Source organism: Felis catus, chromosome B4 (assembly GCF_018350175.1).
Source record: "Felis catus isolate Fca126 chromosome B4, F.catus_Fca126_mat1.0, whole genome shotgun sequence".
NCBI classification, from domain to species: Eukaryota; Metazoa; Chordata; class Mammalia; order Carnivora; family Felidae; genus Felis; species Felis catus.
Window position 1 is genome coordinate 83,482,813 of NC_058374.1, and position 26,878 is coordinate 83,509,690.

At 53.6% G+C, this 26,878-nt stretch overlaps 1 protein-coding gene and 1 long non-coding RNA gene across 3 annotated transcripts in view; one reads left to right on the forward strand and one right to left on the reverse strand.

The window, feature by feature from the left end:
* Positions 1–26,878, forward strand: part of LRP1 (LDL receptor related protein 1) — an 81,386-nt gene that overhangs the window by 3,784 nt on the left and 50,724 nt on the right. For both annotated transcript variants that reach the window (XM_019835109.2, XM_003988931.5), the window contains exons 2-12: positions 5,318–5,440; positions 8,398–8,535; positions 10,669–10,788; positions 12,239–12,367; positions 12,488–12,751; positions 21,638–21,800; positions 21,880–22,102; positions 23,108–23,297; positions 23,935–24,078; positions 25,201–25,437; positions 26,635–26,815. In XM_019835109.2, the coding sequence (XP_019690668.2) occupies positions 5,318–5,440; positions 8,398–8,535; positions 10,669–10,788; positions 12,239–12,367; positions 12,488–12,751; positions 21,638–21,800; positions 21,880–22,102; positions 23,108–23,297; positions 23,935–24,078; positions 25,201–25,437; positions 26,635–26,815 (1,912 nt within the window). The remainder of the gene's footprint in view (positions 1–5,317; positions 5,441–8,397; positions 8,536–10,668; positions 10,789–12,238; positions 12,368–12,487; positions 12,752–21,637; positions 21,801–21,879; positions 22,103–23,107; positions 23,298–23,934; positions 24,079–25,200; positions 25,438–26,634; positions 26,816–26,878) is intronic.
* On the reverse strand, positions 11,902–14,997 carry LOC123386617. The gene is made up of 2 exons (XR_006600794.1): positions 14,720–14,997; positions 11,902–14,071 (listed from the first exon to the last, which is right to left on the reverse strand). It is a non-coding gene; the product is annotated as an uncharacterized LOC123386617 (long non-coding RNA).

Here is a 26,878-nt window from a genome sequence, read left to right on the forward strand (position 1 = left end):
TTCAGCCCAGTTAGCAGGATCCTGCATTGTTTGGAGAAGGAAGCAGTTGGCTTTGGAGTGCTTCCGGTGCAGTGGCCCCAGGCACTAGTGTACAAATTCCCCAGGAAAGAGGTGAGGGATAGTGGTGGGGGAGAGGTGTTTGTCCCTCTTGCTCCCTCAGGGGAGATGAGAGTCTCTCCGAGGCCTTGGCTTCTCTGGTTGAAGAGCTCCAGTCTTCTTCCCCTAACTCCCTATTCTGTGGGAGGCAATAACCCTTGTTCTGGGTATTCCTTGGGAAAGAACTGCTACAGCAGGGACTCTGTCTCCATAAGTCAGGATATATGCTGCCCCCACCCTACTCTGAGTCTCGGGGGCTTGTTGTTTTTTGCGTTCATCCTAAGACAACTGTGCCATTATCTTGGCAGCCTCTGGGCTGAGACCCCTTCCTGTCTATTTTTCCTCTGTCTGCTGTCATTGGTGTGTGCTCTCTTGGCCTCTCCGAACCTTTGTCTCTCATCCTCCTGGTTCATCTCTGTCTTGTTGCCCACCCTTTGTGGCACTCTCTGTCTATCTTTTTTAGTCTCCATTGCTTGATTTGCCTCTACCTGTCTCCATCCACCTCCATCCAGGCCTGGGATGGGCATCTCAAAACTCCGTGGGAGTGAGCATCTCTCCTGGGCTTTCCCACATGCTCTCTTTCCCACCTCGCCATTTTGGAATTATTCTTCCCCTCCCAGGTCAGAGTCGGAATGTCCAGTTCTGCAGTTCGCCCTTCACTTTCCTCCAAATTTCTCTCTCTTTTTCCCCCTCCACTACTTTTAGGAATGGATTTTGGAGAGAATGTTTCTGGAGGAAGGGAACTTGATACCTTTATGGGCTGAGGAATAGGGGAAAGGAGATATTTCAGAAGGAAAGGGGGAGGTTAGACTTCTCTCAGAACTTCCTCATGACCCGAGAACTGGAGAAAGGTGTGGGGAACAGGTCAGGAGCTTAGACCTTCTCCTCCTGCTGAGCATAAACCATGCGTGTGTGTTGGGGGTAGGCTTATAAAGGCCTTATAAAGGCCTGGTGAGAGATATGATGACCTCTGGGGGGATTTGAGGGGTTGAATTTTGCTTGTGGGGAAAGGAAAAGATGGTGGGGAGGTCACTGGTCAGGCTAATGTCCTGCTGAGTCAATATTGACTCAGGATGGAGGGGGAGACCCTTCCCCTCCCCTGGCAGTCCAAGCCATCCCGTCTGTACGTCTGTCCAGGCCGCAAAAGCAGAGTCCCAGACTCAGGAATGACAAAAATGTGTCTGAGCCTCACTGAGCTGCGGGAAGGAGCCACCGGGTAACACCCAAAATACATAAAATTCAGTGAAAAGCTCTCGGTTTGGGTCTGGGAGGCCCTGCTGCCCCACCCCCCTATGTTTGAAAGTTTAGATTCCTGCAGGCTCTGCCCCCCAGCCCCTGGCCACCCCCAGCTCTTCTGTTCCTTTAGATATCTCACGTGGTTCCCTTTAGAAAATATCCCCCTGCTAACACAGCCTATCTCTCCCTCTGCTGTGTCTGCTCTTGAAAAGGGCCCCAAGGGTCCCCTTCATGCTTTCCTGGCCCCAAGTCTCCTGCTCCTTTAGGACACGCCATCTGAGGTCTCAGCTCCCTTGCTCCCAAGGGGAGCTCCCAAGGGGATCAATGGATGGGTCTCCTCTTCTGGAGAAGACTCCCTCAGGGTTTGTCCTTTCCTGTCATCCTCTCTTCTCTAGCCAGGCACTCTCGCCCTCCTTCCCCACCCCACCCCACCCCCAAGGTCCCGGAATGGGACAGAGGACAACAGCCAAGGCTCAAGCAGGGCAGTGGGGTCCGTGTTGTGTCTGGACACACACCCAAGCCTACACCTCCTGTCCTGGCTCCAGCTTGGTGGCCCTGGGGGCCATGGCTGGGCTGGGTGCCTGGGTTTGGGGGGGGGGGGGCAGGGGTGTTGGCCAGAGTTAGCATGGCGGTCACATTCATCTCCAGCAAAGCTGAGAACAGACGGCCCCTGTGTCCCGGCGTTCTTGCTGCAACCTCACTCACTCTCCTCCCTCTCCAGTCCTCTCCTCCTTCTTCTCCTTCCTCTGTCTTCCCTCTCTGTTCTGTTCTTGTCCCTCTCTGCCTCCTCCACCTCCCCCTCCTCTCTGAGGAGCCCTGAAGGTCACTGCCACCCCCTATAATCTCTTTCCCCACTCCTAGTGCCAGAGGACCAAAATATTCTCCCTGCCAGTTCCTTTGCTTCATCCTTTTTCATCTGGCTCCATCCTCATGGTCAGTGAGGAAACCACCTGTTCAGTTACCCATCACTCTGTGCCTCAGTTTCCTCATCCGTACAATGGAGATTGCAACAGTACCCACCTCCCAGGGTTTTGAGGATCTAAATGAATTAACATGAACAAAGTGTTTCAGGTCAGTGGCTGACGAGTAGTGACCATGTTGAAATGTGTTAGTTAGCTCCTATCATTAGGAAGCCCCAATTCTCATGAGGGGTGGGAGGCAGAGGAGGCTAGTGGTTGCTCCCGAACTTAGGCCATGTTGTTCCCTCACCTTAGCGGCGGGCCACAAAGATGGGTTTTGTGGCTGCTAGCGTCAGATGCAGAAGGCTCAGCTGAGGGGAGTGGGGTTGGCTGGCAGTTCTAAGCAGATTACAAGTGCCCTACCCCACCCCCACTGCAGCTCCCTCCCACCTCAGAGGGAGGCTTCTCTTGGCTATGTAGACTGCCCCAAAGTAGGTTATTTGTTTCTTTCCTCCCCACTCCCCCTGAAGGAAATCAAAGACAGGCTTCAGCCTTCAAACTCCAGATTCCTGGGGCTTTCTTCACCATCACTGACAGGAAGGAAGTGCTGTCACATATCTCTCCAAGATCCTCGTGCTGCCTGGTCCCTTGGGAGCAGTGCAGCGCCCCCAGGTCCCTCCGCCCCGGGCCTGAAGAGGTGCTGCGATGGGACAGGGGCCCCGAGTGCTCCTCTTCCTTTCCTTCCCCCATCCCCCACTCCCCCCCCTCCACAAGAGCACATCTGGTTTGTGAATCTCTCTCATTCCAGCTTTCCGAGTTTGCCAGCTGCTGTTTCCTCTGCCGAGTTCAGGCCAAAAATGGGGGTGGGGACAGCTGGGGGGGGTGCAAAGTGAGGGCCAATGGAGGGGGGATCATGGCTGGGACACGGAGTGGAGGGGAGGTTGGAGTGGCCAACCAGTGACCTCACGGGGCTGTGAGTTCTGCCTTGAGGAGGAGTGGGGGCGTGGACTAAGTCCATGTGAAGGGGTGGGGGTGGCATGGGGGCCATTTCTGGGCTCCAAATGGCCCATCTGCCTCTCTAGTCCCATTCCAGCCCTTTCTACCCGCCCCCAGCCAGTCTCGGCTGGCCAGGGGAAGAGGACCGGTCTCCGGCATGCTAACTAGGCTGGCGGGCTGTTTCCCCGGGAAGACCTCACAGCTGGCCCAGTGGGGCAATGAACTCAGCATTATCCACCTCCTCAAGGGGCCTTTATTCCCTGCTCAGGGTGGGAGGTAGGGGAGGGGGACGCCGCGGGTGGGGGAGCCTGGCCAGGCCATCCTTGATGTGTTTCCTGAACTCGGCTCTCATCCTGGCCAGGGGCCTGGGTGCAGTCCCTTCTGCCAGAGATGGGGGTTAGGGAGGGAGGACATCGTCTCCGTGTGGCCCTCCTCAGACTCTATCCCTTCCTGCTCAGAGCCCTGACATACTTTATTTATACTCTGTCTCAGCCCTGAGCTCATTCTGCCCTGCATTTGAGTTCGTTGTGTACAGCTGTCTTCCCAGGGGGACTGGGGCTCCCAAGGGGGCATCTCACTCCTCCTTGGCACCCCAGGCTGGTCTTCAGTGCATGCCAGCTGAATAGAGATGGAATTTACAACAGGCCAAGGAAAAGGCGATGATGGGCTGGGAGACTGGGAACCCAGCCCTGGGTGGGGATGAGGGAGAGCAGGGGACTTTTCTTCCCATGGAGGACATGGTGACGGGGTTGGAAGGAAAAGCTCCTGAGGATGTCTCCGTGGGAGCTGGGAGGCTGATGCGGACTGCCCTGGCTAAAAGCTTAGCGTTGGCTCAACTGGTTTGAGTCCGGGTTTGGTCACTTGCCTGCTATGTGACCCCACCTTTTCTGGGGCTTGGCTTCCTCATCTATGAATGATGGTATTAGTAGCACTACCTATTTTGTCATATTGTGGAGAGGATTAAATGAGATGATACATGGAAAGAATGGGTTGACTATAGTTCCCATGCATACTGAGCCCACATAAGAGTTAGTGTTACCATTCTTAATTCCTCCTTGGAGAATGAGGCAAGAAATCTAGGTGGGAGCAGAGGAAGGTGAAGAGGGGGTGAAGGACAGGGCAAAGAGGTCCTGGATGTAGTAACTCCACAGGTTAACTGGCCTGAAACCAGCTCCCAGTCACCCTTCTGCTGCGGCTCTTCAGTTGTGGCATCCTGAGCCGTCTTCTGTGCCTTTTATCTCAGACGACATCTACTGAAAGCCCTCCTTGAGGTTTAACCAACAAGGGCAGCCGTGTCTTTAGAGAATGGAGGTGGAGGCAGGGCTCCCTACCCTGCCTTGCCTTTCCCTCCTATACTTCTGCTGATACAGTCTCTAAGTCGTCACTGTGCCGAGGGCACCCCCCACCACTTCCTGTCTGGGGCCTGGTGGTTAGGAGTTGGAGATGGGCAGGGTGATGGGTTTCAGGGACCAGGAGTGCCACAGAGGGCGGACTGAGCAAAGAGGTTAGAAAAGAACAGCCCTTAGGGTGCCTGGCTTGATTGGAAGAGCGTGGGATTCTTGATCTCAGGGTTGTGAGTTCAAGCCCCACATTGGGCTTAGAGCTCACTCAAAAATAAATAAATAAATAAATAAATGAATAAGTGAATAAACAAACAAATAAATAAAGTGGCTCTCGGCTTCTAGGGGGAGGGAAAGGAAGATAAAGAGAAAAAATGTCAAAGGCCTAAGTCCTGATCTTTCACCGTCACTCTCGGTCAACAAAACTGGGGCCGCTGGTGTCTGACCAGAGTAATGCAGAACAGCAAGGGCTTTGACCCTGAGAACTGGAGAGGCACACTGGACAGGCAGCATCTGGGGTGGATGAGCAGGCTGTAAGATACGTTTCCTGCATCCTTCGCCTCCCCCCCACCACAGGTACACGGTATTCCGGGAGTATCCCACAGCCGCCTGCCACCCTGGGTACCTGGACTGTAGCTCAGAGTCTGGGCCAGATGGGCCTGATGCTGGGGAAGGAGGAGGAGCTCTAGGGACTTTAAGGTCGTAGAGTGTTGCCCTCCACCTTTCATTGTTTTCTTTCCTTACTCCTAGCCCCTAAGACTTGTAGCCCCAAACAGTTTGCCTGCAGAGACCAGATCACCTGTATCTCCAAAGGCTGGCGGTGTGATGGTGAGAGGGACTGCCCGGACGGATCCGATGAGGCCCCTGAGATTTGTAAGTACTTTTTCTGATCCCTTCTCCTAAACGCCTTTTCCTTTTGGCTCAGGAAGTTTGGGATAAGGACGACTGATCTCTAGCCTGGTGTGGACCTTGCTCTGTGATTGTTTGTCCATGACACAGCTAAAACTATTCTCTCCCCCTCTTCAAAGTGCCCGGCACGGTGCATGATGTGCTCAGAATGACACATCCGATTGCTCCTTTAGCGGCTGTACCCCCAAGCCTGCCAGAGACTTTGTTGTCTGGGCTGACAGCTTTGCTGGAAGGAGAGAGCCCAGCTTCCCTTCCCTTCTTGCTCAGTCCTCTTCTCCCCACCTCTGAGACTTCTGACTCTTAATAAGTGCCCCCAGGTCTTGCCGGGTCCTCTTCCTGTCCTCAGGTTCCCAGGCCAAAGGCCACTGGCTCTTATTCAGTCTCTGTACCAGAAGCCCCACCCCTGTGCGTTTCCCGCCACCCCCGCCTTCCCCTGCCCCAGTAAGTGGTGTAATCAGAGGCAGCTGTTTAAACTGGGAGAAAGGTCCGCACCCAGCCTTTACCCTGCCAGTGGGGGGTGGAGGATTTGCTGGCGGGACCCCAGAGTGTTGGGCAGCTGGCAGAGTCCTGGGGTCTCCACCTTCAGCCTCTCGCTGCTTGGCCAATCGGGGCCAGGGTCTAGGAGACCCTGCATTCCTAGGTCTGTCCCTGTTCTCTCTCCCAGGTTTATCCTGCTCCAGCTCTATTCCCTGTCCTCTCCCTATACCCTCACCCACAATGGTCAGGAGTAATTTTAGGGCCAGAAAGGGAGCCACCCGTTCTCTCTGTCTTTTCCCCATACCCTGCCCTCGAGGGGTAGAGTCGGGGATAGTCTTCAAGTGTTTCTATGGTGAGGGGAGTTCAGCCTGGAGATTCTTCTTGCCAGATACCACCTTTACGCCCTACTTTGTTTTACCCTGATGCTTGATGTGGGGGTGATGGTAACCACGCAGAAGGGCCCGATCTTTCTTCAGTTTGATGCAGACCCCACCTTAGACACATCCCCACATTGTTTGCACTCATGTACCCTCCCAGACCCATCAGGGGGGGCCCTGATGCATCCCTCCCCACCACCATCACCACCACACACACACACACACACACGCACACGCACACGCACACGCACACACACAGACCAGGGCACACGTCAGCACAGACACATTCTTATAGCAACACAGAGTCCACACTCTCAAACAGGGATGCAGAAGCCCAACCTCAGACAGACGCCCCCAGACACTCATAAAAATCCAGACTCACTCCTGAAGGACATGGAAATGCACAGACTGAGGCCAGAAGCACCAGCACAGACCAGCACGTGCAGACACACCCTCACTCCACACTCCTCGCTCCTCACCTCCTTCACCCGTGTACAGGTACTCCTCCCCAGGCATACATGGACAGATGGGCTCACACACAGATACTCTCTCACACACCCTGTCCAGGCATGGGAGCCAGGGTGCAGTGGTCTGTCTCCCAACGCATGGGCTCAGCCAGCATCCTAACCTGCTTGGCCTCCTTAAGATTCCCTGAGGAGCTCTACCCTTCTCGCCCTGGCCCATCTTCCTGGGCAACAAAGGAAGTACCAGAGACATCATCAGTGGGCCACAACCCTTGATGCTTCCCAAATCCTTCCACTAGGCAGGCTGCTCTGGGATTGGGCATCTAGAGTGGTATCGTCCAACAGAAATATAATGTGAGCCACATATGCAATTTTGAAATTTTCTGGTAGCCACATTAAAAGAGGTAAGAGTAGGGGCACCTGGGTGGCTCAGTTGGTTAAGTGTCCGACTTCAGCTCAGGTCATGATCTCTCAGTCTGTGAGTTTGAGCCCCGCGTTGGGCTCTGTGCTGACAGCTCAGAGCCTGGAGCCTACTCTGGATTCTGTCTCTGTCTCTGTCTTTCTCTGCCCCTTCCCACTCATACTCTACCTCTCTCTCAAAAATAAACAAACATTAAAAAAAATAAAAAAAAAGAGGTAAGAGTAGTTAAGTGAAGTCAATTTTAATTTTATATTACCCAATGTAGCTGAAATGTTATTATTTCTGTATATTAATCATATAATATTAGCAATGAGATCTTTTGCATTCTTTTTTGTGTATGTGGTATTAAGCCTTTATTTATTTATTTATTTATTTATTTATTTATTTTATTTTTTATTTTTTTTGGTATTAACTCTTTAATGCCAGGGGCGCCTGGGTGGCTCAGTTGGTTGAGTGTCCGACTCTTCATTTCAGCTCAGGTCACGATCCCTGGGTCATGGGATTGAGCCCCGTGTCGAGCTCCATGCTGAGTATGGAGCCTGTTTAGGATTCTTTCTCTCTCTGTCTGCCCATCTCCCCCACTCATGCTCCCTCTCTCTCAAAAAATAGAAAATAAATTAAATGAAAGAAAACTTAAGTCTTTAAAGCCAGTGTAGTATTTTATACTTACAGTTTGAACTAGTCGCATTTCAGGTGCACAATAGCCACATATGGCTGTTGCTACGTATCGGACAGTGCAACTTCGTCTGGCTTTCAGCCCCGGCTCTGTGCCCTAGGGAGCTTTGGGAAGAAAGTGTTCTTTAACATTTGAGCCTCTCTGCCATGGACTCTGCTTTCCTCGGCTCCTCAAAACCTTTCGCCTCTAAATCTCAGCCCGTCTCTTGAGTGCACAGTGTGGAGGTGTTGGGATCCGTACGTATCAGGCATGTGGGGAGCGGACTCTGCTGAAGGCCTAGTTCTTCCCTCTGCCCGGCTGCTCCTAGGTGTGTGGCTACCTTTGGGAATGATGACAAAGGGCCCTAGGTGGGAAAATCTAACCAGCCCCTGAGACCTCCTGAGATCTAAGAAATGCGGGTATCTGAAACCCCAGTCTTGGTGTCCTCATCGCCTCTCCTGGTGAACAAGTGGCTAGACAGCCAGTCTAGCCACCTTGTTCATGCCAGGCTTCCCATCTGCCCCCAGGTCCACAGAGTAAGGCCCAGCGGTGTCAGCCAAATGAACACAATTGCCTGGGCACCGAGATGTGTATTCTCATGTCCCGCCTCTGCAATGGAGTCCAGGACTGCGTGGATGGTTCGGATGAGGGGCCCCACTGCCGAGGTAAGGGCTCTTCCACTTCTCCTGCCCCAGATGGATGCAGTGAGTTCTCAGCCAGGCCTGTGATGGGTCTGGAGGCCCACCATCCGAGGACTGTCCTCACACCTTCAGTGGGGATAAGGCCTTGTCCTGCTCCCATGCACAGAGATGCCACCAGATAGCAGCCCAAATCAGTGGGCCTTTGAGTTTGGAGCTAGGTCAACAGCCCTGTGGGGATCAGTATGGGTGCTGGCCTGGACACTTCTCTTTGGCCGTGGGTGCTTGGCCAAGTCACTACCTCTCTCCAAATCCCAGTATCCCACCTGTAAAATGAGAGCTTTGCACTAGGTCAGTATTTTCATACCTTGTTGTTGTAGATAGTAGGGTCCTTTCTTCACATGGTTTCTTACATGCAACCTGACTGTGAACAGGGAAAAAGAGATGCTGTGATTGAAGCTGGGGGTGGGGATGTGGAGTCTGGTTCACCTAATTCCCCGCCGATGCCCCAGAAGCCATCCCCCAGGAAATGCAGATCTTTGAGACACTCTGAAGCTGTTTGATGGGAGGTCATCCAGGCCGAGGAGGGAACGTTAGGATGATAGGTCCCTTCCCTGCTGTAGCTCAGGTTGCCAGCCCTGCCATTCTTCCCCCAAAGGCCCTGTGGGCCAGGGAGAGTCTGGGTCATGTGTGAGCAGCGGGGGAGGATTCCGTCGGTAAGGCAGAGACTCATACGTGCGAGGCAGGGAATAGGGAATAGTGACTTCTCCCTTCTACTGAGCTCAAGGTCTCCAGAGCTTGAGCAGGCCCCTGGGTGATGGTGGCGTCTGGGCCTGTACGCATGTCAGAAACATCTGCCTGTGGGAGGAGACACATCTGGATCCTGTTCACTGAGGGCAGGGAGTGTGGAGCAAGGGAGTTTGTGGAAGATTTTTATCCTTTCCTTGGGTTGATTTTGCATGTTTTTGTCTAGAGCTCCTGGGATGGGATGCAGAGCTTAGGCCTAGGGGCTGACTTGAATTGCCATGCCCATCCCATCTTATCGAATGTACATGTTCAAGTTTGCTTCCTTTTGAATACCTTGTCAGCATCAAAAACAACAAAGAACCTGGAGAACCTAGGGTCTGAACTCCCTTCTCTGATATGACAGAAGTTGGGCCTCCTTATCCTCCTGCCACACATCCAAAAGAGAAATTCTTCTCTAGATTTTCCAGAACAAAAAATTACACCCCCCCCCCCACTGATCTCCATCCTTTGTGGGGAAGGGCTGGACAGGCAGCACATTTGGGCTGTTGGGTGGAGGTGGGGAGGAGAAGAAATAACCAGGGACTGGCCCCCCAGTCCAGCTCCTCCTGGCAGGCTTAGTGCTTCTAAACGTCTTAGCATCTCGGGCAGCTCTCTCTCCTAGGTGGGGGGGAAGTGGGGGTGTGAGGCCGCTGGACAAAGGGGTCTTTGTGGCCAGGCCGCCTGGCCCCACGCAAGGCCATTAATTGGGTCGCTGGTCTGGGGGGGCAGCTGCTCTCCCACCTCTTCCCCCTCCTGTCTCATTCCCTTCTGTCTCCCCTGTGGAAGTGGGTCAGCAGCAGGAGGAAAAGATTAGAGAAAGGTCCTGAGGGAACCAGTTTTGCTCCTCCTCTCATCTTCTACCTGGACCTCGGACCTTCTCTCTGAGGTCTCTAGGGCTTGAGGGATGGGCTGGAGAGGTGCTTCCAGACTAGAGCTGGGATCCTGAGGGGAGAGACCCCATCCCATGCCCACTCCTCACCCTCAGCCCCGAAGCCAGCATTGTGGTTCCTGGGCAGGGCAGATAAGAGGCATATGAAGAGAATGAGACTCACTGTCCTCGCTCCCTGTTGACCCCCACAACTGCCAGAGCCCCTCTTTCATGGAGACAGAGGGAGTCCAGAGCAGCCAGAGCAGGAAGATGTGGATTCTAAGCCATAATTGGCTGTGGGACCTTGGGCCTGTCTTATAACCTCCCTGGGCCTCAGTTTCCTCACTTGCAAAATATGTCAGATGATTCCTAAGCCCCTTCCATCTCTGACACTACAAGCCTTGGAAGTGGTTTCTGAAGGGTTGGCAGGAGTCGGGGGAAGGTTACGGTCTGGGTGTGGCCACCAGGTCTGGGGGCCTGAGTGCGTGTCGCCTGCCCCCACACAGAGCTCCAAGGACAGTGTTCTCAGCTGGGCTGCCAGCACCACTGTGTCCCCACACTCAACGGGCCCACCTGCTACTGCAACAATAGCTTTCAACTACAGGCAGATGGCAAGACCTGCAAAGGTATGTGAGTGTGTGTGCTTGTGTGCACATGTGTGTATGCTGGGGTGGGTACAGGTGGGGACGGGTGTGGGGACGGCCAGTGGGCCTGGCCGGGGTAGGAGAAGAATGAGACAGAAGGTACAAGAGAGGAGGCACGATTACATGCCCTGCAGCCTGTGGGCATGACTGTGAGCCCTAACCACTTACTTCCACCAAATTCCACTAAATTCCTCTTAAAATTACATAGATCATATGTGAGTTTTCTTGTAAAAACATTAAAGCATTATAGATAAAAAACAAAGTCTCCTTTGACGAATCCTTTTCAGTTCTGCTCCCTTTCCCCTCTCTGGAGGTCAGCTGTGTTACCAGTTTGCTATCTCTCTCTCCAGTCCTTTTTCTGTACATCTCTCTGCCTGTATTCACAGATGATCTAACTGAAAGTATTGTTTATGTGTGTGTGCTCTTTTTCACATACATATCATACTGTACATACTTCTCTTCAGTTTTCTCAATAGGTTCTAGAGATTTTTCGATATTAATATGTAGGGAGGGGGGAGCGCCTGGGCGGCTCCGTTGGTTGAGTGACTGGCTCTTGATTTCGGTTCAGGTCACGATCTCATGGTTCCTGGGATCGAACCCTGCATCGGGTTCTGCGCTGACAGTGCAGAACCTGCTTAAGATTCTCTCTCTCCCTCTCTCTCTCTGACCCTCCCCCACGCTCTCTCGCTCTCTCTCAAAATAAATAAATAAGCACATAAAAATATATGTAGACATCTACCTCGTACTTTTAGAAACCACTATGGAGTATGACTATTGATTACCACAGTTTACTTGGCAATCTCCCTATCGATGAGTAAGATGTTCCAGTTTCTCTCTGTCACAAACAGTGCACCTTTTCTGTTTTAAGATTTACCTCCCTGGAGTCTTTGCACAAATGCCACCTTCTCAGTGAGACCATCCCTAAAATCACAACCCACTGCCTACATTCCATATCCCCTTTCTCTGCTTAATATTTTCCCACAGCACCAGTCACTTTTCCACTGTATTATCACCTCTGACATATAACTTACTTCTCTGTTTATCATGGAATGCCAATATTTCATTTATTATCAGAATTTAAGTTTCATGAGGGCAGCAGTTTGAATCTCTTTTATTCACGGATATATCTTCAGAGCCTAGGACGGTACCTGGCATATAGTAGACACTCAAGAAATCTTTTCTGAATGAATGGATGATGTGCATGCGTGTGGGTATTTCTCGAGGGTAGTTCGGATGTTCCAAGTTCGGTAGTTCCAAGTTCGGACTTGCTAGGTGATAAAGTTTGCACTTTTCCTGTTGTGGTAGATTCTGCCAAATCGCCCTCCGAAGAGGCTGTAGGGATGGACACCACCTTTGGATGGTGTCTGAGGGCACCCACTTCCCTGTCCTTATTACACTGGAGATGACCATGCTCTTGCCCTTTTCCCGGCAGACTTTGATGAGTGCTCAGTTTACGGCACCTGCAGCCAGCTGTGCACCAACACAGATGGCTCCTTTACATGTGGCTGTGTGGAAGGATACCTGCTGCAGCCAGACAACCGCTCCTGCAAGGCCAAGAATGGTAGGTGGGGTCACCTGTGGTCACAATGATAGGTGGCCTCCATGTTGCTCCCTGATGGGGAGTGGCCTGAGAGGTCCTAGAGCCCCTTGCTGCATCGACCCTTCTCTCCTCCACCTACAGAGCCAGTAGACCGGCCCCCTGTGCTGCTGATTGCCAACTCCCAGAACATCCTGGCTACGTACCTGAGTGGGGCCCAAGTGTCTACCATCACGCCCACTAGTACACGGCAGACCACAGCCATGGACTTCAGCTACACCAACGAGACTGTGTGTTGGGTGCATGTTGGGGACAGCGCTGCCCAGACACAGCTCAAGTGTGCCCGCATGCCCGGCCTGAAGGGCTTCGTGGATGAGCACACCATCAACATCTCCCTCAGTCTGCACCGTGAGTCGCCTGCTCCCAGCTTGGAGAGCAGGGGAAGGGAGGGAAGATGGGCAAGCTGGTGCCTGCCTAGGACAAAGGCAGTTAGATGGGATGACCCCTGTCTGGGGCAGGAGTCTAAATAAGAAGGCCTTACCTGAAGCTAAGGCAGGGGGCTGCACAAGATGACACCTACTTGGAGCAGGGACAGAGTTATGGCTATGCTCCCTTCCTTCTCTCTGAGCTCCAGATGGCTCCTGATTTTGGCCCAGGGCTGAGGAAGAGGGCTAAGGAGGCACTGAATGGTCAATCTCCAGAGACAAGGGACTGTCCCTTCTCAGAGAGACAAGTGTTGATTAGACCACAGAGGGGTTTTCCCATGCGGCAGGAGTCAGGGCAAGGGAAAGAAAAGGCCTGGAGCCTTGAGGGAAGCTTGCTAAGTTAGGACTGAGTGCAAAGAGGTCAGGGCTTGGCTGGGTTTGTCTCCATGTTCCATTATTTTCCTTGGGGGCATGGCCAGAATGGACCCACGGCTGCAGGGTGAGTGTGGGGGTCCTGAGGCTGTTTTGGGGGCAGCTTTGTGGCAGTGAATGAGACTATAGGAGAAGCAGTGAGCCCTGGGGCCACAGGAGTGTTTTAAGACCTCCTGGATGTTCCCATTCAAACTCCTTCCCGGGGCTGTACCTTGCTGTCTTAGGGGTGGAAGACAGGGTGTACCTAGGGATGGGGCCGGGGCATAGATCCACTGCCTGGAGCAGCCCCGCTCCTCTCAGATGCTGTTACATAAACAAACAAAACATCTGGCACCATCACATTTCCAGGAAATGCACCACAGGGCTGAGGGGGAAGATCTGGCCTGTGGTTGATCTGACCCCCGGGAGGGAGGGTAACTTGATCTGTGATCTTGAATAAATCAGAATTCCCTGTCCCTGTTTTGATTTCCTAATCCACATCATGGGTATGAGCTTGCCTGTCCAGATCAGATAAACTGAAGTGAAAGCCAGAGGTAAGTCACAAGCTTTAGGATGGTGAACCTTGGGCCTCGTAGATCTTTAAGTTCCTTCATTGCGTCCCCATATGATGATCCCCACAGAAGACAGAGATCCTCGGAGGATGTATGGGCTTAGCTGTGGGGTAGCAGGGGTTCCTGAGAGCCCTCGCCCTCTGTGGCCTCATCGTATGGTCCACACCTTGTCTCCAGCTCCTCCAGAGCATCCCAGTGATGTCCTTGGGCTGTTGGTCACCAAGGCTCACCTGTGATCAGACTCGTCTTCCTTGGAATGCTGGCTGGGGGCTGCCACACGTGGTTGGCTGAACTCTTGAGGGGTGGGCAGATCAGGGAACCTTATGGCAGATAGGGTAGCACAGGGTGAGACCCCATGAGACGGCTGCCCTCTCCCTGCTCCTTGTTGACAGCCCCACCCAACAGGCCTGTCTGGGCAAACAGCTCTGGCAGCTCCCTCCCTGGCCCTGCCTCCGGGCCAGACGATGGGCTCGTGGGTAGGCGGCTGGCGAGGGTGCCCTGATGGGAAACTTCTCTGCTTTTGCTCTGGCCTGGCCCCCTCTCCTGCTTTCCTCCCAAAGTGAAGCAGGAAATAAGCTCAGGCGGGTACCCCTCCCTTGGCAAATAGAACCTTGCCTCCCGGTCTGTTGGATTCACTGGGCCCCTCTGGGGCAGAGTCCAGGAGGCAGGAGGAGACCAAGGTTCCGGGGAGAAATGCTAGTGGGGTGGATGAGTGGGTTCCTGTGGCCCCAGCCTCTGTCCCTCCTCCCTGCCCTGCCCCCACCCCACGCTCCATGCCGCCTGAATGTCTGGCTGTCACCCTGAGGATGGTTGTTTTGCTCTCATCCCACAGACTAATTATGGGCCCTGAGATGAGGATGTCGGAAGTGTCTCTCCCCTAGCACCCTCCCCCATCTCTAGTTCAGCCCCTTCTCAGGAGAGGCTGGGTGCCCTGTCCTGGTGTGCGGGTGGCTGTCCCAGGCACTCACCTGTGCAGTGGGCTGCTGGCCTGTAATTAGCTCCCCAAGGGGGATGAAGAAGAAAGGCTCTTGCTTTCTCCTGCTTTCTCTCTGCCCCCTGAGGGAGCTCTCCCTGCAATCATCCCATTCCTGGCTAGGACCATGACCTCCATTGCACCCCTGGGAGGGAGCCCCATGCAGGAGGGAGGAGTCTGACAATTGAGAGGTGCTGGGGCCCAGAGGCCAAGACGCAGAGAGGCGGAGAGAAGCCTGCTTGCTGCTGTGGGAAGAAGGGGGAGCCTGCCCCAGAGAAAACTCTGGGAACAGAAATAGAATAGAAAAAAGGAAGGAGGCCAGGAAGTGAGCCTGTTTCACATGGGTCCTAGGGCTTGTGTGTTGCAGACCTGCTCTGAGTCCTGAGAGCCCTCAGAGGGCCCCTCCCAGAGCCCTGCCATGCTCAGGGGTTGGTGCAGCTTCCAGGAGAGGCTCCGTGGAGCTGGCTGGGGATCGAAGCTCCTGCTTTTTCCTGTCTTGATCCCAGCTCCTTCCCTCTGTTTCTGCCCAAGAGTTAGGGGACACTGTCTTACCAATGTCCTCACACGTTCCGGAAGGTGTATGTGCATGCGTGCGCATGTGTGTGAGTGTGTGTGCGTGCGCCGTGTGCGCTTTCCTCCCTTAACTGAGCCCAGGCTGCCAGTGCTCCTTCCCCTGTCCGTGACTTTCACTGGCTTGGATTGGGGGGCCTTGGGGGCTGAGTCCTCACCTCTTCCTTTCCCTCCTGGGATATAATTCCAGGACACATCCTCCCCTCTGCCACTGTCCCAGCAGCATGGGGAGGTCTCTGTGGATTCTGATTCTGTGACTGGAGAACATGGTAGTGAGAGCTGGAAGATCCTTAGGGAGGACCAAGGCTGGCCCCTCAGTTTTTAATACTGCCTTTCCCAAAGCAGGCTGCCTTGATTTTAGGTTATACATGGATGTGCATTTTTTATCATTAATTTTTATTTTTTAATACCTATTAGGAAACTCCTATAACTAGTATATCAAATCTGTGATTTCATAGATTGCTTAGGATATAGCAAAATAAGAAAAATGAGTTGACTTAAAGAAACAGTAGGTAAATGATAGTGCAGGCTGTACATCACCTTGGCAAGCATTTCGAAAGTGATACACAAAAGACCGAAGTTCTAGAAACTGAGACCCACAGGGGTCGGTTGGCCTGGTAGTACCAGAGCCAGGCCTGGTTTGCCCATTCTGCCCCTCACCTCTGTCCACGCTCTCAAGGAAACTTAAGCTCTGCCCAGCCCCCTGCTGGCTGCCCCTGGGCAGGGCTGAAAGTCAGGTCTGCTGACCCAACCCACCCCCATCCCTGCATTGCCTTGGCTGTGTTCCTCTGACCTGTCTTCCAGTAGCTTTGGGTATGTTTCCACTGTAGAAAGAATGAGGGCAGACTGCAGGACTGGGGCCCTGGGAAGGGGGGTGTGTGTGGTGAGGGGAAGTTCTGACGCTGTGCATGGAGGCCTTCAGGGAAATAAGTTTTGTGTATGAGGGGATGCTCTGGAGGGGCCCTCAGGGGTCCTGGGGTTTCTTCCCTGCACCATCCGCATGGGGAAGGAGGAGGTAGGAATAAACGGCCCCCTAGGCTGCAGGCAGCAAGGTTGCGAAATGTGGCCCCAAGTCCAGCTGGCCAGTTTCACTTATCCCTCCCTCTTTCTTTGTGTGCGTGTGTGTGCGTGTGTGTGTGTGTGTGTGCGTGTGGTTAAAATCACAACAGGAAATGGGTAGTGATGTGTCTAGAGGGAAGGCAGAGAGGGGGCAGAGAGTAACCCCCCTGCATCTGTGATGAACTGTCTTCCCCGGCTGGAAGGGGAGCTGTCTTTCCACTGAACTGGGCAGCCTGGGCCCTCTCAGCCTCCCAGTCTATGCCTATGGAATACTTCCAGATTTCATATATGAAAGCCAGCCACCACCACCCTCTTCCTTGGCCTTCCTCACCCACAGGGTGTCAGAATCCTGGGGGGCGGGGGCTCCTGCCAGCACACTCTTTGGCCTTGGGCCACCCGCATCCTGGTGCTTTTGCTTCCCATTCCCGTCCTGAGTTTCTTAATCATTTCACAGCCCTGCTCTCCTCTCCCTGGCTAGGCCAGCCCCACGTCTCCTCTCCGTCTCAGTCTCCCGGCTCAGCTCCAGCCTGTCCTCTCCTCCCCCGCTGTCTCCTTGAAGTTGCCTCTCCACCCAGCCTGCTCCCTAACCCCCCCCTTCCCTGTTTTCAAGCCACAGGAAGTAACTTAAGCAAGAAAGATGTGTTTTAGAGCCCAGCAAGGATTTCTCAATAGTGGGAAGATCCTGGTTCTGATTCTGAATCAGAGCTGCAGAATTTAGGCATCTCTTCTCTGGGACCAGCACTGACTGCCTTTGTGGACCTGGGCCAGGCAGGGGAAGGAGCAGAGCAGAAACCCCAGGCGGGTACAAGTGGGGCAGGAAGGGAGCCCAGGGGACAGAGGTGATGTGATGTGGCTGAGCCAGGGCCTCTCTGGGAATAAGAGGAGCTAAAGTCGGCTCGGCAGGAAACAGGAGCATGAGACATGCCATTTGGCAAAGCTCCTGCCAGACCTGCCTGGCGGTCTTTTACCTGCTTGCAAAGACCCCAGACTCCTGATCCTCTCCCCCAGCCCTCCCTCTCCCCACTCAGGGCGAGATCCCCAAGTGGCTCTGGGAAGCGGGAGGATTACCAGACAGATGTGTTCTCCCACCATCGTGGGGGCGTCCCAAGGCCAGAGAAGGAGGATCCTGGCAGTCGAAGGAAAGGGAAAAAGTGATGTCCCAGTTCTAGGACAACAGCGTGAGGAGTCAGTACTCAACAAATATTTGTTGAATGAATCAGTATATGTGTGTCAGACGCCGGGGACAGAGATGAAAGACAGCACCCTGCCCTCACAATATTTGTAGTCAGGTAAACAGACTGTGATGAAAGGACTTACTGGGCCATACAGGCACCTGAAATACAGAAATCTTTCTTCTGGGGGCCTGAGCTGAGTCTTGAAGAATAGTAGGTGTTAGCCCCAAACTGCGCACCTGGAGGGCCCGCCGTTAGTCAGGAGGCCACAGAGTTCTAGCTGGAGGCACAGATGGTAACTGGGTGGACAAGGTAGGGAAGGATGGGGTTGAGGTGAGGGAGGATCGTGGTATGAACAGCTCCCACTTATAGAGTGTTAATTATGTGCCAGGCCCTGTGCTAAGTGCTATTAATACACCGTCCCATTTTACAGATGAGCAAACTGAGACTCAGACATTAAGTAACTTTTCCATAATCCCACAGTTGGAAGATGATAGAACCAGGATTCGAGCCCAGGCTGTCAGTGTCTAGAGCCTGGCTGGGCCCAGGGTGGAGCAGAGCGACGGGAGAGGTGGGGAGTTTCCTGGAATAAGGACCAGAATGCGTGTGTCCACTGGGGATGTGGTTAAAGTGGAAGTGGGATTCATCCTCCCTCATCCACAGGCCTCATGACCTGTCCTATAATCTTTGGGTATGTGGATGCATTGGGGGATATTTCCTCACAGCAGGGAGGCGCCCTTCCTCCCCCAGATTTGTTTTAGGGCGAGTGACTGGAGTCCTGTAGCTGAAGCCAGGGTCTTCTTAGTAATGGGGTGGGCTGTTGTTTTTGGGAAAGCAACCACTGTTTAGGGAAATAACTCTTGAACAACGTGAATGGTAGAGAAGTTGAGAAAAATTGGACTTATAGGGGGTGCAGAGTGCTGAGCATTGGGGTGGGGGAGTGCAGGGAGGGCTCGTCAGTTATAAACACACACCCCTGGTCTATTCTGGAGCCTGGAAGTGAAAGTCTTTAATGACATTACTGGCAAGCTGTGGTCTGTCCTCTTGACTATCCCATCCCCCTCCCAGCTTCCTAGCCTCCTTCTGTAAGCTGGAATTCCCAACTTCTTGGCCCCCAGACCATCCCCAGACCCCTTCCACAACATAGCATTCCTCTCCTTGGGTTTACTTGAGGTTCTCCTGTCTTCAGGATTTGGGGCCTTTGGCCAGAGCCCCTTGGAGGGTGCTCTGGAGTGGCTCAGCCCTGAGAAGCCTGGGCTGCAGGGGACAGTTGCCCTCTGAATGTGTGGGGCCAGAACATTCAGGTCCTCTAGGGTGAAACCCAGGACTCAACTTGCCCGCCCGCCCCCCCCCCCCAGCCATGCCGTGAGACAGGGCAACGGCCCAGATACTGCCTGTAGGGGAGCCCAGGAGGGAAGGTTCCCTCTCCCAATCTGAGCCCATCTGTCTACACTGGCCTTAGGTATGAGTGGCCAAGTGTGTGTGTGTGTGTGTGTGTGTGTGTGTGTGTGTGTGATGTATGCATGTGTGTGAGTGTGTGTGGTTGGGCGGGCAGAGGAATCTGGACTTTAGGAGAGGGGAAAATAATGTGGTGGAGGGGGGTTGGATAACAAAGGATTTTTTTGCTTGCGACTAATAGTCTCCAGCTGCAAAAATACCAAAGTGGAGGCAAGGCCGGGCTGGGGACTCCCGTTCTTGCCAACTCCTCACCGGCCTGCTGAGTGGGGCCGTGCCTGGCCTTTGGGAGGTGGAAGGGAGACCGGCCAAGGGTAAATAATCTAGAGCAAGGACGATCCTTCTGCCTTCCTTCCCGGAATTAGCAGGGAACCCAGGCCAGGAGGGAGGCTCGAAGGTCAAACACTTCCTGGGGCTAAGGGGGTGATTTGTAGCTGCACCTGGGATGGGGGGGGGCATCTGATCTCTTCAGATTTCTTCCTCCCCCCTTCTCGCTGAGGGAAGGGTGGATGGGGAGCAGGGGCAGGGTGTTGCCAGCCTGGAGCTGGGCAGTGACTCAGGGAAGCCTCAGGAAGTTAGAGAGGAGGACGCAGCTGCACCAGCTGGTGCTGGGAAACCAGCTTCCAATGATGAAGTTCCTCTGCATGCCAGCAGCCCCCCGCTGTGCCCACCAAGTAAAGGGCACGAAGCCCTATTTGCCTTTCAACCTGTTTGCCTTCCAACCTACTTGCCTGCTGGCTGCCTGGTGCTGCGGCAGGTCTCCCCCCCCCCTGCCCCCCCCCCACTCTGGTTTGGGACTTTGGGTTTCCTTTGGAGGCGGCCCAGCAGCATTCATTTTAATCTGTTTTCTCCGTGGTAACGGTGTGTGGAGCAGCGTGATTGCCTTATCCCAGCACTGGGCCCTCTTCCTACATGGCCTGGGACCCACACTTCCAGGCTGCTCTGCCCCTCTCTTCTACTGTCGTCAGGGTGCTAGGAGCCCAGGGGAGAGAGTGGTTGGGTTTGGGGGTGCATCAGCAACCACAGGGACAATGCCTCATCCCTGTGACTTCTTTCTCCAGTCACCCTGAAGTGAGGTTTAACGGGGAGACCTGAAAAGGAAACTAGTTTGATGAGAACCTCAAATTGGCTCCTTCCCTTCCTCCCCGGCCTAAGTCCTGTGACTGTGAGTCAGTGTCAGGGCCTAGCCAAGTTCCTTGGGAGCCACGTTCCTGTTCCCTTTGCCCCCCACCCCCACCCACTGTCAGGAAATAGCCTCTGAATCCCTGTGGGGAGAGGGAAGGATTAGGGAAGAGTTGAGCAGAGCACCTAGTCATTATACCTACAGCTCTGTGGGGATAGAATAACCCCTACTGGGTTTGAGTGTGGGTAGCGTGTGGGGGTAAGGTTCAGCCAAAGGCAGGTGGTCCAAAGATCTCTTTACTTACTGAAATTGGCAAAGGTGGAGTGCAAGGCAGGAGTCCTGAGGAGTCACTGTCTTAGGAGATTCCTAGTCTGCAAGAAGCATCACCTCTGGTGGTGGTAGTTGAAGGGGACAAGTAAGTAAATGGATGGGAGCCAGTGGGTCCTGGAGAGGAGGTGCCTAGAAGAGGCCAGCAGGGGTCCCTGTCTCCAGACTTCCAGCCTCCAGACTTCCCACTGCCCTTGCTCCACCCCTACCCTCTTCAGTCCTTTTTAGCCTCTTCCATCGCCTCCAGAGATGGCATAGACTAAGTGTGGGCACCTGGTGTCCATCCTCCTCCCCTACTCACCTTTCTGAAGCTCCCCTTCTTTCTGAACCATGCCTCAGTTTACCTTCAGAGTCCTTTTATGGCCTTCCTCCTATGTTCTCTGCCCTCCAGCCCTATAGCTTATTCTCTGCTCCTTCCTACCCTCCCTAAGACATGAGGAAATTGAGCAATAGGGACATTGAAGAAACGGGAACAGGAGTGAGTAGAGGAAGTTTGGCCTATGTCACTGATTCCAACCTTTTGACACCGTGGGCCTTCCCTTTTCCATCTCTATGGGTGCCATATTTTGACATACTTTTCTCTCAGATTGCATTTATTGATGGTGTGCCCTGCTTTTCCATTTTTAAGAGTTATGGAACATGTACAGTGTTTGGTCAGTGCCCTGGCTAGCATGAGATACCCTGACTTACCATATAAAATTGATGAAAGTCCAGCCAACATCGAAGATGTGTGATATTTTAGTTAGCCTGAGTGCTGGTATCTCAAGTAAAAGCATATTTAAAAATACTGGATGAGCCAGTGGACCTGTCTTCAGTGCCTTTCGGTACCTCAAGAAGATGGTCCTGCTCAAGGAAGGTCTAGAGTTCAGGAAGCTTGTCCATCAACTAACCAGCCAACGCATACCTAGTGCCCCCTGTGTGCTGGCCTTGAACTCCGTGTGCAGAGCAGGGTTCTGTGGGAGGATACTCAGACACTTCACTTTGGAGAGGCCAAATAGGTAGAAAGATGGCAAAGAATACAAGGCAAAATTGTGCCCTTGCCGTTAACTCCTATAGGAGGAGCTCAGAGAGGAGAGACAGCTGTCACCTACATGGTGAAGGAGGCCGTCCCAGAGGAGGTGGGCTTCCGGGGGTGGGTTCTGCACCAAGGGGTGGCCCTGTCTAGAGGTGGGCCTCCCCCCATAGCTCTTTCACTCACACTTTTCAGATGTGGAACAGATGGCCATCGACTGGCTGACGGGCAACTTCTACTTTGTGGATGACATCGACGATAGGATCTTTGTCTGCAACCGAAACGGGGACACGTGTGTCACTTTGCTGGACCTGGAGCTCTACAACCCCAAGGGCATTGCCCTGGACCCTGCCATGGGGTGAGGGGCGGGCAGAGGCTGTGGTGGAAGGGAGAGCGTTCAATGTCCACAACGCAGCTAACGTGCCCTCTGCCCGCAGGAAGGTGTTCTTCACTGACTATGGGCAGATCCCAAAGGTGGAGCGCTGCGACATGGATGGGCAGAACCGCACCAAGCTGGTCGATAGCAAGATTGTGTTTCCTCACGGCATCACGCTGGACCTGGTCAGCCGCCTTGTCTACTGGGCTGACGCCTACCTGGACTATATAGAGGTGGTAGACTACGAGGGCAAGGGCCGGCAGACCATCATCCAGGGCATTCTGGTGAGGGGGAAGCTTTTGCAGGGGAGCCATTCTCTAGGCCTCCCAGTAAGAGGGAGGACAATGTGGGACAGTCTCTCTGGTGGGAAGCAGGGTGGACATGGAGAGGATGTGGCTTCCACTCTGGTGGAAACAGTTATTTTAGATACACCTTTTACTTCCCTTTTCTCACTTGATCCTTACAATGACCCCTGGGAGGTAGGTGGGCCAGTGTCTTAGTTCACTTTTGGTGGATGAAAAAAAAGCAGGGTTCAAAGAGGTTAAGTGATTTGCCTGAGATTACACAGCTGAGAAAGACCGCTGGAACCTAGTCTAGAAGCCTTTCCAACTCAGAGGTGGCACCTCCAATCTGGGATCATTAGAGTGACCAACCATCCCTGTTTGTCCAGGACTGTCCCAGTGGTAGCCTGGGAAGTCCCACAAACCAGCAAATCCCTTTGTCTTGGACAAGCTGGACAGTCAATTACCTTGGATAAATTATGTGGGTAGCGAGGGCTGTTACCAGGCATCGTTGAGGCAAGTCTGCCCTCTCAACTTCCTAAAGCTGGGGGCTGGAGAATGTTTTCTGTGGACAGAGTTTAGGGCCCAACTCTGCTTCAGTCCAAAATCATTCCGTCATCTACTGTATGCCTAAATCTCTGGGGAACATTGTTCCTGCCCTCAAGGGGTTTGAGCAGAGTAGATGGGGTAAGTCCACAAATCACCAGACAGGGGATAATAGCCAGAGAGATGGAATGTGAAGGGAAAGCCTATGTCTGGTTAGAAGATCCCAGATGTTCTACAAAGAAATGCTCTGTGAAGGATAAGTGGGATTTTGACAAGCAAAGATCTCAAAAGCAAGAAAATCCAACCAGAGGATACAGGAGTAAAACATGGAGTTAGACAACCATGGAATGAATTTGGGAGTGCGAATAATGAAATCTGGATGGGAAGCCAAGGAGCATTCCAGGGTCAGAGGGAGGATTCCCTTCTCCTCTCACGTTGACCATTCCTGCTTGCCCATCTCAGATTGAGCATCTGTATGGCCTGACCGTGTTTGAGAATTATCTCTATGCCACCAACTCGGACAACGCCAATGCCCAGCAGAAGACGAGCGTGATCCGAGTGAATCGATTCAACAGCACTGACTACCAGGTCGTCACCCGTGTGGACAAGGGTGGTGCCCTCCATATCTACCACCAGCGGCGTCAGCCCCGAGGTGAGTGGGGCTCTGCAGCCCCTTTGTGGACCCTCCTATGGGAGCCCCCGGTTCTCTCATATCATGACTACTTCTTGTAGCCATCCACCCTGGACTACCTTCCCTGTCCCCTCACATTCCCCTGCCAGCCCCTTCCTGCCCTTCAGCCTCCAGATCCCACCTCCAAGGAGCCCCTGCCCCCCATTCTGCTCAGAACATAGGTTGTTCCTCCCAGTTCCCTGGCTGCTTTAGAGTAGAAGCACCTGACCACAGGCGATGGCATGACTGTCTCCCCTGATCACAGAAGCCCCCACCTGAGAATCTGAAGGCTAGGTTATGGTGGGGCAGAGAAATCTTAGTCCTGTGGTTTCTGAATCTTCAAAATGGGACAATAAGCATAAAGACCACATCTGGGTGGGGGGAGGGATGGGGGTGGGGTGCCCAGCTGGTTCAGTTGGTGAGACATGTGGCTCTTGATCTCAGGGTTGTAAGTTCAAGCCCCACATTGGGCGTGGTGCCTGCTTAAAAATTAATGAATGAATGAATCAATTAAAAAGACCACAGCAGGATGGAGTGTGGTCAGACTTCAGGACATCTTCTCAAGGCCTGGGCACGGGGGCTCTGAAGAGTCCTGACTGGTTCTCTACCCTGCCTGCAGTGAGGAGCCACGCCTGTGAGAATGACCAGTTCGGGAAGCCAGGTGGCTGCTCCGACATCTGCCTGCTGGCCAACAGCCACAAGGCGCGGACCTGCCGCTGCCGTTCCGGCTTCAGCCTGGGCAGTGACGGGAAGTCATGCAAGAGTGAGTGACAGGGAAGGGCCTGTGTGCCTGCTGGGATGGGGTGGGGCGGGATTCTTATCTGCCTCCTTACAGCTGGCTGTTTCCATCAGAGATGCAGAGAAATGAAGGGATTTACCCAACATTTTGCTTCTAGTGAGGGGCATAGAAGGAATTTGAACCCACATCCGAGAACAAGGCTTTTCCCACTACCCTACTCGGGCTCCATAGAAGGCTGTCAACTGGCCCATTCACTTCATTCATTCATTTTTTCACTCATTCACTCGACAAATATCCAGTGAGCATGCACTACGTGTCTGGCACTCTCCTGGCAATGAGGATTCAGCAGTGGCAAGATAGATGTCATCTCTGCCTTCCAGAGCTTGTAGTCTGGCAGAGGAGACAGACAAATAAAAATAGCTTCGGGTGGTACCTGGTGTTAGGAAGAAAATAGAGTGGAATGTAGACTTGCTGATGACAGTGAGGGCTCCAGGTTAGACAGAGGGTCAGGGAAGGCTTCTCTGTGGAGGTAGGAGTTAAGCCAAGCTCTCTATGAAGTGAGGAGTTGGATCACGTGAGGACCCGAAGGCAGAGCTCCCTGGCAGAGGGAACCTACAGTGCCAGTCTCCAAGGCTGAGAACGGCACAGCATGAGTGAGGGGAGGCAGGAAGGAGAGGTTGGATGGGATTCTAAATGGGATGAGGAGCTCTTGGTGACTTTCCAGCAGAGAAGTGACGTGATGTGCTTCACATTTGTAAGGAGATCATGCTGGCTGGCCGCTGGGTGGAGGATGGACAGCAGGGAAGTGGCAGGAGGCCACTTCTGCCCTGTAAGCAGGAAGCGATGTGGCTTAGATAAGGATGATAGCAGAAGTGGTCCAAAGTGATCAGATTCCAATCAGATTCAGTGGGCACTTAACTGAAAACATGCTACTTGTTACTCTTGCCGCATTTCCCACCCCCAGAGTGTGTAGGCTGCCAACCAGGGTGCTATCACCTGGGCTTTAGATGTTTATGCATCTGTCCATGTGGCCCAGACCCCCTGCTACACCCGTATCCCCTGACCCAGGAGAGCTGGGGTTTTGCAGATCCTTGGGCACATGTACCTAACTTTGTGTCCCCCCTCCCCTCCTCATGCCTGCCCTAGAGCCAGAACATGAGCTGTTCCTTGTGTATGGCAAGGGCCGGCCAGGCATCATCCGGGGCATGGATATGGGAGCCAAAGTCCCAGACGAACACATGATCCCCATTGAGAACCTCATGAACCCCCGGGCCTTGGACTTCCATGCTGAAACTGGCTTCATCTACTTTGCTGACACCACCAGCTACCTCATTGGCCGCCAGAAGATCGATGGCACTGAGCGGGAGACCATCCTGAAGGACGGTAAGGGCCCCCAGTGAGGGAGGTGTACAGACAGGACCCCCGAGGGGCACCCACCTGGGACAGGAAGCGATTGGAGGCCTGGGCATCGCTTTCTCAATGCCCTTTCGGCATGGAGAGTCCCCTGCTGACTGGCTGGCTGGGCTGGTTGGCATGGAGATGAGGGGATAGACAGATTGACCCCTGTGTGACCCCCTTCTTGGCTGAGCCGAAAAGAGGCAGGAGGATGGATGGTTAGGCAGCGTGGGCTGTCCTTGCCAACCCTTGGGAAAACTCGGGGTCTCTCTGCCATTGGCTCTGAGCCCCAGAGCTGCACGCAGTACACAGCCCACGAGAGTCCTGAGGCCTTGAATAGGAGCAGGCATACCAGCACATGATTGCACACGGAAGGTCTGTGCAGCCAGACCTCACGGCCACCGGAGCTGCGTGTTTACTTGTCCTGAGAAGAGTATGTTTTGTGAACTGAATCCAGTTTTTCCCTCTGAGCTGCACGGGCAGGTCAACAGTACTTTGTCTCCTGAATATCCATCTGCGTGGAGGCTCTGAGCTCCTGAGTTCCGCCCTGTTCCTGCCGGTTGTTAGGAATTCCCACACTTGGGCCCCCGGGACAGGGCTCCCTAACCAGTCATCTAGCTGACGCCAGTTAGCGCTCCCCACCCACCCCCACTGCCGTTGGCTCACAGAACCTCAGCAGTCAGCAATCATAAGACTTTGGGGAAATCAAAAGTAACTCATCAGGAAAAGATTGGGGTTCCCTATACCAAGGGAACTGCTATTTAAGCCTGAGATGAAGCCTTTGGCTCAGTGAAAAATCACTTCCTGATTTATTCGTTTTGTTAGCTCAGGATTTTTCGGCCTGGGATTTTGTGTCACACTTGTGCCCAGAGCCACCCGCACACTGCTACAGCTCACCCCGGCTCAGGCTCATGCATGCCCTCACATGAGAGGTCGCATCCACCACATAGGCTTATGGGCTGCCATGGACAGTTTTCAGAGACCCTGGGCCTCAACACGGACGCGGTGGCAACACAGTCTTCCCAGCTCCTTCTTCCAACCTCTCACCCTGTCCCACCCACCCTCTAGGGCTTTCCACACTCCCTGCTAGTCAGGTTGCTCAGAGGCATGTGTAGCCTGAGGGTCAGAGGCAGGCAGTCTTGAGCTTCCTTTGAGGCTCTCCATTGCCCCCCTCACTCCCTGCAGGTATCCACAATGTGGAGGGTGTGGCTGTGGACTGGATGGGGGACAATTTGTATTGGACGGATGATGGACCCAAGAAGACCATCAGCGTGGCCAGGCTGGAGAAGGCTGCTCAGACCCGCAAGACCTTAATCGAGGGCAAAATGACGCACCCCAGGGCCATTGTGGTGGACCCACTCAATGGGTGAGTCTTCCCAGGGCCTTGGGGTAGGAGGAGCCAGGAACTGTGGGTGTCAGAACTGGGAGG